The 10,180-nt window shown below is 39.6% G+C and overlaps 1 protein-coding gene across 5 annotated transcripts in view; it reads right to left on the bottom strand.

The window, feature by feature from the left end:
* Nucleotides 1-1,392: 1,392 nt before the first annotated feature.
* The window catches only part of LOC118414352 (nuclear receptor subfamily 1 group D member 1-like), a 40,571-nt gene continuing 31,783 nt past the window's right edge, over nt 1,393-10,180 (bottom strand). For all 5 annotated transcript variants that reach the window (XM_035818392.1, XM_035818387.1, XM_035818380.1 and 2 more), the window contains exons 8-11: nt 7,320-7,440; nt 6,691-6,966; nt 5,810-5,890; nt 1,393-5,076 (exon numbers count right to left, since the gene is read on the bottom strand). In XM_035818392.1, coding sequence (XP_035674285.1) covers nt 4,904-5,076; nt 5,810-5,890; nt 6,691-6,966; nt 7,320-7,440 — 651 coding nt within the window. In that variant the 3' untranslated portion in view covers nt 1,393-4,903. The remainder of the gene's footprint in view (nt 5,077-5,809; nt 5,891-6,690; nt 6,967-7,319; nt 7,441-10,180) is intronic.

The raw sequence follows: 10,180 nt of genomic DNA, 5'->3' as shown, positions 1-10,180 counted from the left end.
AGGCCACTGCTATATCTTGGTTAGCTTTACCAACCATATAACGTTAAATTCGCGTTAGCCAATCAACTTCCAAGTTTCCCCTCCTAATATCAACGTTTAAACCAAATACCTGCACTTTGCTGTCTTATCACTAGGAGGCACTGTGAGACCGTAACTGAAACCACGTCGTGATAAGGCTAATGTGAGACGTTTTGTTCTTTAGCATCGAATCGTACGACGAACCATTTTGATAGTAGCCGTGGCGACTCGGGGGTGGAAGGGGGTTCTAATCTTAACGTTATATACATTATATGAATAACGTTATATGTAATAAATGTATAACGTTATCGTTACTATAATATACAAGCAAGTTCTCCCTCCCGGAGTCTCCATGGATGATTAGACTGCCGCGTTGGGTGTTGCAGACTTATCTTGCTCGCGGTCGCCTCTGTTAGGTGGTCTTAGGTACATGAAGGGATTTCTGTATTCATTTACTGTCTTCATAAAGAGGTATAAAAAACCTCATTGGTCTGCATAAGGCAAATAGGCCTGTCCTTGGTGCTGAACCCCATTCACACACAGGTAAACAAACTTGTCCCTGGCGCTGAACACCATACAACAATAAGCGAACATAACTGTCCTTGGTGCTGAACACTCACACAAGTAAACACACATGTCCCTGCATAGTGCCTTTCCCACCCCCTGGGTGCTATGACTTTGGTGTGCCTTTTTAGTTTTGGTGGGATGTTTTCCATGATGCTTGCAGTTTGATCATGGATTAAAAAAAGCAATTGTAAGCCCTGTCCCCTATTTTCTGGCTCAGCTTACACTTGCTGTATCAATTTGAATCTGTCCTAAGATTAGCTTAGGCCACAGTAAGTAAATTCTATGGATGGCATCCCTACACACTCAAAAAATAAGGTGGCACGTGAAAAAAGGGGCAAAAAAACATGATGACTACATTTAAAAATGTAGAGAAATTTGTTTCCCTTGAAATGAGGTGAAAATGAACGCATGTGCCAATATCATCCATAGAATTTACATGTGGTCTAATGCTATGTTGTGCGCAGTACAACAGCATCACCTAGCAGTTGTATTGCAACTGCAGGCACAGGAAGCTGGCCCTTTTGAGTCAGTGTATGGATTATTTCATGTGGACTCACCTTTCATCAGTGAATTACTAATAGACTTTTAAACATGAACAAATATCATTTTATCATGTTAATGAACAAATCATTAGTAAGTGATGGGTAGTGGTAATGAGCAGTAATAAATTCATAGATATAACATCACACCTAACCTATTATCTAGTAAATACACATCCCTAGCCATTATTCATGCCACTCAAACCTCTGAAGATAATGTGAATACTTTAATTAAAATGAAAAACTCAGTACATGCAAGAACACCATCTTTTTTGATAGCAGATTTATTGTTGGCCACCACAAGATTATGACAGTCCTTATAGTACTAACACACAGAAAGTACTCAGAGTTCACAATCATGGCTGGCCTCAACCTATATCTTTTCTGTAGAAGACACAGAACACAATCAGATCAGTTCATCAGAGAAGATACCAAATATTTTCCCATCAAAAAACGTTATCAGAAAAAGTGTGCGTATTTGTGCGGTATGTACGAGTGAGACACTCTTGTTGTAACCCATACCATGGGTACCAATGTCTCTCTAACACCCTGTTTCAAACACCTCGTCCTTAGTATATTCAATCCAACCATAGTCACAAAAGCACCTTTTTGGAACTTTTTCACATCTAAACCTTATCATCACAATTCCAACTAAAGCTCATGGAAACATAAGGTCCATTCCTCCACTCCAGGAGATTGTTGATGTGAGGAAAGTTTCAAAAAGGTGGATACGAAGTCTCCAATACAGGAAGTGGAGCGTGATGCAGTCCTGACAGCCATGTTGTACAGACAACATTTGGGTCCCTGAAGGAGATTCTGTATTCCCACAAGACAGAACATCCTATGATTTCTAACAGAATACTTACAGTACTGGTTGAGGTAGAGTCTTGTTAGATGTCTTCTGCTATATGTACGACGTACATACACGTGTACAGATCACATAGTAAAAATGCACTACAAAATACATGGAAGTCCAATGTCTTGTGTAAAATGTTAAATACCTGAAAAACTCGTGTGCGTATGTGTTCATCTGACAAGGCATGGCTGGCAGGAGTCAAACACTGATGAACTTTTCTGAAGGTAACATATATTCTTTTGGAATCTACGATATACAATCACAGATTACAAATGGTTGAGGATGTCAACTGAAAATGTAAATTGGCATCTCAGAAGGTGATCTTCTCTTCTGGGAAAGGATTTAGAATCTTCGGAGTTTCTTAGAAGTAATAATCTGCTCACACTCCACTCCATGTATCCATCTACATGTACTCTTGGTACATTTTGTTCCCACCATACAGCAAAGACTGTCCCCTGAGAGTGTTCAGAACTCATCTAAATATAATAACAATGATTTTCCTACAGTATTTAAAAATTCTTTCCCAAAATACCATTAAAACCTTAGTAGTAATATTACTGTTAAAAATAACAATGTCCTACATGGTCACAGTTCAGGAGAAGGTGTGGCCATGTTGGAACCCATACATGTACCTTGTGCGGGATAAGCATGCACGTTTCTATAATGATATAGGTCTCTGTAACTCCACTTAATGGAAGCACAGCTTTCAAACGTTGTGTCGTACTCAGCATAAATGTACTGTTTGTTGGCGCATCGACTGTCCTGAGCTTCACAGAGAAGTTCCTGAACTATAGTCTGTATAACCGAGGTATATCATTTGGAGGATTCAAGTTTCACAGTTAATTTGTGTGTTGGAAATGCTTAATACTTCTCCCAGTCAAATACTCTGATATAACCTTCTCTACGTAGTAGAATTTTTTTTGTTAAAATACATGAGACAATACACAATTATTTTAATGTGTCAGCTCTATGAGCTTCACCACCACATGCAGTATTCATCAACTTTAAGTAAGGAAGTATTTCAGATGACTCTTTTTATGGATGAGGTCGGTACCAACTGTTTGTAGCACACAGTACCATTGATGTACGCATACTGTCTTAGTCCTAAACTATTGAGGGCCTTTAGAACATTCACCCCTGTCTCCCGTTCTAACTCCTGGCTGATTTTACACATTTCTCTGTTTCTTCTTCCATCCTTCTAATCTTCAGGGTGTGAAGTGTTCACAAGTTGGAATTTCAATGGAGAGAATGTTCGTTTTGGTTACATGCAGGATTCAGCATAAAAAAAGCAAGAGCAAGCTAAGAATATAGGAAAGTCGCACACTCAAAATACTTGTAGCATTTCATAAATTTTAGCAAATGTTTTAGACACGACATACACGGAAGGCCTCTCTTTCTTAAGGACAACTCCAACGTTGTCCGCAGCAGTGTCTGTATTGGGTCATCTTAAGAGTGACAGTCACCAGAAGACCCAACTCACACTGCCCACATAGCCACAAGCTTATATACAATATGCTCACTTTCATCTGATGGTTACACCATTCCAGAACATTCAATGCTCCAATCTAAAAAAAACAAAATCATATAGAAACTTGTTTTTCTTTTCTAGGTTACTTTGTACCCATTTGAAAAGGAACTTTTAGTTCCAAACTTGCCAAATAGAGAGTTATGTATTTTCACCTACTTGTAAAAATTTTTCAAGTGAAAGTCAAACTTTACTTGTACCACCATGCAACTACCTTTGCGCCATACAAGAAAAGAGCAAATTTTCTCTGCAGCGTAGAAATGAATTTTTAAAAAAGTCATGGGGACCGTCAAACAAAGCAAATCAATATTTCTTCCCACCCTGGGCTAATTACAGTCCCTCCCTACTTTCTGTATAGCAAGCACTGCAGAAAGACTGGTGGCTGTCTGTCAAGAGGCATCCACGTTTTTCTAGTCTTTACAACTCTACCTTGAACACGTGCAAGCATTAAGAAGCAGGCTGGCAGAATAGCAAGCAAGCCTATAAAGCAACTCAGTCATACAAAGCCAGCTGGGCAAAGCTGCGGTAAAGCCACTGTCACACAGCACGAAAAATCCATCAGCCAACAAGTCTACGACTCTAAAGTACAATTTTGACAGTTAATATCACAGTGTTCGCAGGTAACTGAATTCAGTTAAATTTGTACATTTTTAGGCAAAAAATATGCACGACTCTTGGGTGATTTTGAGATCAACAACAGTCTGGCCATTAACAAACAGCCTTGTCAGCTGTGCGACAGGGGCTTAAGAATTGTAATTCATACTTGTGTGGAACAGAATCTCAATTGAGGTCCAACATGACATGGTCTGTAGAATAGAACAGGTTTTTTACTTGCCATTCCTATGGTAGAGGAGCTCGTAGTAACTAACCATTGGTCTCTCTCTCTTTTTCTTTATACTTTACTTGGGGCAGAAAACTTTGAGCAAGGAACCATACTGACGGTAAATGTTCAAATCCCGAGTTACTATGAAGATGTGTAATAACTGTAAGTAACACAGTACTGCTAATAGCAGTGTGCATGAAATATTGACCCTTATGATGAGTTTTGAGTTGGTCACTTCATTGACAAATTACCAAAATCCAATATAAAAGTTGTATGCAGGTATATATGTTGTACTATAAGGCCCACAAGAGCAGAGTTTCATACTGTTTACATGCCCCATTGTCATTGAGGGGCTAGCAACTTAACCCTCCCACCATTTATATAACATTCATCGATGCATGGTCCTGAGAGAGATTGCACTAACCCATTTCTATAAAGTAGATTTCAATATATATACTAATAGTTGTATTTCCTAGTATGTATTGTGCGTTATGTATGTTTTATCCATCGTACCAGATGGCTCGTATGTGTGAGTTGCCCTGCTTGCACAAGTGGACCTCCTGATGTCTTAAGGTCTACACCTTGTGGAGTTCACTGAAGAGTTGTGGAATCTTGAGGAAGGGCATGACCTTGGTGATCTGCCTGGTCCTCTCAGCGTGCTCCTCGTTCAACTTCTTGAGAGCCATTATGGCCTGCAGCATGGCTTGGAAGCGTACTACCCCACTCACTCCACCTATCACTCCCTGAGCTGTGGGGAAACCAGCAACACACCATGTCACATCAAACCTAGCAAAGAACACACCATGTCACATGCAGCAAAGAACACATCATGTCACATGCAGCAAAGAACACACCATGTCACATGCAGCAAAGAACACATCATGTCACATGCAGCAAAGAACACACCATGTCACATGCAGCAAAGAACACACCATGTCATATGCAGCAAAGAACATACCATGTGATATGTGCCAAATAACACTCAATGTCATACTGTAAATGCATTTAAGTTCGCGGGGATTTAATTTCGCGGTAGAGGGAAAATGGACTTTTCGCGGTGGATTTAATTTCGCGGTAGCACCATGCACTGTAGTCTCTTACTGTTATGAAAAAATGTTCGCGGTGGTTTTAAATTCGCGGTGAAGCGGCCGCCGCGAAATCCGCGAACATTAATCCACCGCGAACATTTCTGCATTTACAGTATGTGGCAAAGAACAACAAAAAAACGTCCTGTCAAGTGTGAAAAATGTAAAAAATATCTTTATTCAAGAGGTAAAATCATACTCCTAGAGATAATTTACAGCCCTGAATGTACCCATAAAGCTAGTTTTGAAACGTCCTTCTACACCATGCATGGATGATGCCTATGGCGGCCCCCGTCTCTTGACCTTTCGAATGCAGGATGAACACTCTACTGACTAGCCCATTGCACGGGTACACATCTTACATGTACACAATGTAGTCAATTTCATGTCACTTACCTAGAGTATACTTTTCCAAGATTGAGTACAATTTTCCTTGTAACATCTCAACACCTTTGGGGTCCTTTAGGCCTGCAGTGTCTGCAAAACAAATGGGTAAATTGTCATGAACAGTCAGATGAGTCCCTCGACATTTTCAATTCTTTTTCAGCTACATGTCATCTTAATAACCATGATTTCTTATTGTGACATTTATTGATAGTGGATGCTATTCAACACATCCAACTCTTTAGAGGATTTGTCAAGTTGTCTGATTCTTTTGCTACTTAACTATGATTGTGTGATATCTTGTGTGACAGACAAATATCTGCCATTCCTATGTTCTGTTATCTTCCTTGATACTCTTTGACAACAGTATGCCTGCAGTTCCAGGGCAGGTTGCCAGGAGGGGTTAGCCTACACTGCTTCTTTACTCTGCCAGCAAAACATCAAGACTATAGCATGTCCAGGACAAAACATACAAAAATTGGCTCTTCAAAATTTGCCATCAAACTGCTAGGACCCTACATACAGACCCTATTTAGATCAAGATTCCAACAGACCACAGTTTATAGGGACTGAATCTCTGACCCGAGTACATTAAGGTACATAAGTGTGCTGCAATTGTTTTGTTTTTATGATACAAATCATGTACCTTTATATGCATGAAAGGGAATAAGTGAGGTAATGTTTCTTGTGCTGTTTATTTTATTTGATCCACAACCTTAAAAAATATACTGTTGTCTGCTCCATATCCTGCAGCAGATATGGGTGTATTGATACTACCCACGAGGAGAACAGATACGCATGTTATGCAGGGCTTCACAAGGACAGTTATGCACAGATGTGTAGGACTGATTGACATGGTTCACAATACAAACATACCCTGCATCATGCCATACCTGGGGACATAAGAAGGATGCCACAGAACAGCGTCATCTCAGCCTTGTTCATTCTCAGGGCAAGGATCTTCTTCCAGATGTCGGGCAGCTTCACGGGCAGTTGTGCGAAAGGCGGGAAAAGTCGCGGCATGGCGGTCCTCTCCATCTCCGTCATGTTGAAGTAGTTCATCTCGTTGGTGACAGGGTTGTAGTCCAGGGCCAGGATGCAGGAGTTGATGGGGAAGGCCGCTCCTTGGATCATGCTGATCTGGTCATCGATGGAGCAAGTACGGAATCCTACAGGGGACAAAACAAACATCTGTCACATACTGTGTACATTTTATTTGTCTATTTTCTATTTTCCAGGTAGAAGGGGAAAGGTTATAAATTCTTGGTTGAAAAAATTCTGTGGTAGAGTAGTGATATACTAGAAAGGTACATTTGCAGTATAGTGTCTTCATCACTACCCTTTGTTAAAATAAAACCACTGCAAACATTTCAACATGTACAGTACAGTACATTACACAGTTTAATCATCACATTGCTGAGATGGTTGGGTTTCTTGCTTGGTAATATTACAAGGACACAAATATATGCAGACTCTCCTCCTTTTTTCATGAACCCCAATGCCAGAGATGAGAAGAATGTACCTGGAATCTTCTTGGCAAACTTGGTGGTGACATGAACGTTTCTCTTGAAGGACAGCATCATCTTCTCCCAGATGTTCTCCACTGTCAGTTCATGCTCGGCCAGATTCCTGCCTCCTTCAGGCTGAGGAATAGAGCAGGAAAATAAAGATGTCAAAACTGGTGAATACAGTAATGTCAAATACTGTATACATGACATGTTGCTCACACATTTTACCCAGATGATATGATCAATTTTGCCTCTGTGTACAGAGGCTTTGTTCTTGGTGTGTCTGAATGTTTGTGTTCTTCCATTTTCATAGCTTTTTTTTATGCACTGTCAGTAGAGTGGCAAGAAGTGAGTGGGAAGATGGTGTCACCACAATGGTCAGACTTGTGGGGAGTGGTTAAGCTCAGTTCTGGTTAAGCTCAGAGCTGGTAGAACTAGTCATGCATCACATAAGGCAGACATTCCAGCACATGGGGTCAATGGAAGAGGCTACTGATTCACAGGAAGGTATTGTTTTTGGTCTGCATGTCTGTGTTTTTGCAGTTTTATACTTTCCGTATGCAAGTCACATTCACCATTTAGTGACAGGTCATACATGTATTATTTAAAACCATTTTTACATAATAAATGAACTGCAATCAATCAAACAAAACATATGATTAACTCTAAATATTTCTTGAAGGTATCTCCTGTTGAACTGGTGCTCTTCGTAAAAGCTTACTACAGTTGTCAAAATTTATTGCCGGTACTATCTGATGTCTGATGCTTAAAATGTGCATGTTTGACAGCAGGAATTTATTCTACAGGCAATGCATTGTTGTTGTTGTTTGTGAGTAGTGAAGCTAAAGAGGATACTGTAACATTTTCCTATCATCATCTAATTTTTGTTCCTTTAGAAATGTTTGTCAAACAGAAAATCTTACAAGCCATCTACTACTTATTGATATAATGTGAGTACTTGTAGCCACGAATGCTACAGTGCTTCTCTTAGTTGACTCATTTATTCTCAAACTATACAATATTGAAGTACAAGCAAACATAGAAGGCATTTTAAAGCAATTTGCCAAGTCATTCAATGGCCTCACTACAAGTCTTGTGCTTGTACAAGGTCCAGTCTGAGGTTTATCTAAGGGAGGTCGTGTTTGATTCCGTCCCTACAAAACCTTATTGTGGCCTCAACAAATGTTATTTATCACCCCTGCAGGGATGATGTGCGGACCTAATGGCTGTATCTGTATGTTATACATGTTTCAGACTAAAAAAGGACACCTGTGTGAATTGAGGGATTCAGGACAGCCCCAGTGTGACCAGAAGTATCGTGTTCACACCTTTGTTACCTGTAACCTTACATAACAGACAGTCCTGGTCAGCAAACAACAGTCTGAACTGTGTGTCTGGTTTATAAATAGCCCCGATGTAGTGTGAGACAAGGAGTAACCCAGTTACACTGACAGCTGGGAATAGTCGAAGTTCTTGAGATGAAAGTTAAGTGAGCGACAACCGTCAGTCATCCCACAAGATGAAAGTGAGAAAAGAAGGACAACCCATGACATTTCTTTCTAGGCCACCTGACCTATTCTTCAGACAACATCCACTGATGTGCCACACCCTCCAACCTTTGGACTTTGTAAAAATTTTGAAGAAAAACAACAACAACATTTAAATAATCATTCACTTGTTTGAAAACCTGTTGGATTCCATGACTTGCCCTTCTGTTTCAGAACCGTGAATATTTTTTTACAGATTTCCTTCCTGACAAAAAAGCCTGCTAGTTAACGCTGTCATGCAGCCATTGTAAAATCTAGGTCATGTCAACATACAGGAGTGGTCAGACAACCAGACCTTCCAATCCAGACACAACAATGGCAGGATAATACTGAGTGCATTTAACAACCTACCGTTAAAAAAGGCGGGTTGGGCATTTTGTTTTTCAAACGGACATTACAACATTAAAACCTATCACACACTGTATACACATCATAGTTAATATCTTATTTTCTACAATTGTATCATGTACATGTTTTCTTTCTATGTTCACCACAGCCGAAAGCCTAATGGATCTTAAATCAATACCTGTCGCATGTACATTCAAGAGCTTTATGTGGAGATTATTTTGGCTTTATAAATGACAAGAATAGTAAAAAAAAAAACATTCAAGTCAGCAAACAAGGTCACCAAGATTTTAAGTATTTTTCTAAAAATATATTTTGCATTAAGATAAAAAAAAAATCAAAATCAGGGGATCTCTGGAGGAGCAAAAGGGCACGGGACACCATCTGTTGGAACTGGTTGAACAACCTGTAACATTTCAACATGAAGCTTCTAACCTTTAACCTTTACCTGCTCAATGTACGACAAATAATGTAGATATACTTCCTATACACTGTCAGTCCATCATTTTTGTGTATTCAAACTAATGACTTCCTTTTGTCAACAATTGTACCGCTAATACATTGTATGTTTAGGTAATAAAGAAGGCACATACCAATTTCATAATGTAGTGTTACGATTATGTTAAACGCTGAAGTTCTGAATTGATTTGAATTAAGGGGCCTACATGCCTTATAACATGTAGAGCATAATCAGCAAGTTTTAATTCCAAATATCCATAGCTAGCTTGTTCAAATTTCAAGTGGAGCATAATCTGTGCAATCTGCGTAGTTTGTGTCTGTGCCAGCTGCTGTCTTTCGGAATTTTTCATAGAGCATTCGATGTTGCATCAACTCCCCCCCTCCCCCGTGCAGGTCCCCCAATAACAACAGAAAATTTTCTAACAGGTAAGACCTAGCTGATCCACTTTTCAGTTTACAACACATTTCTCAGTATTTTACTTGCATGGTCCTCACATGTGAATCAATATGTTGGTTTATTGTTT

This window comes from Branchiostoma floridae, chromosome 1 (genome assembly GCF_000003815.2).
Source record: "Branchiostoma floridae strain S238N-H82 chromosome 1, Bfl_VNyyK, whole genome shotgun sequence".
In the NCBI taxonomy this organism is placed as follows: Eukaryota; Metazoa; Chordata; class Leptocardii; order Amphioxiformes; family Branchiostomatidae; genus Branchiostoma; species Branchiostoma floridae.
The sequence above is the reverse complement of the archived record's forward strand: the minus strand, read 5'-3'. Positions and strand labels throughout refer to the sequence as shown.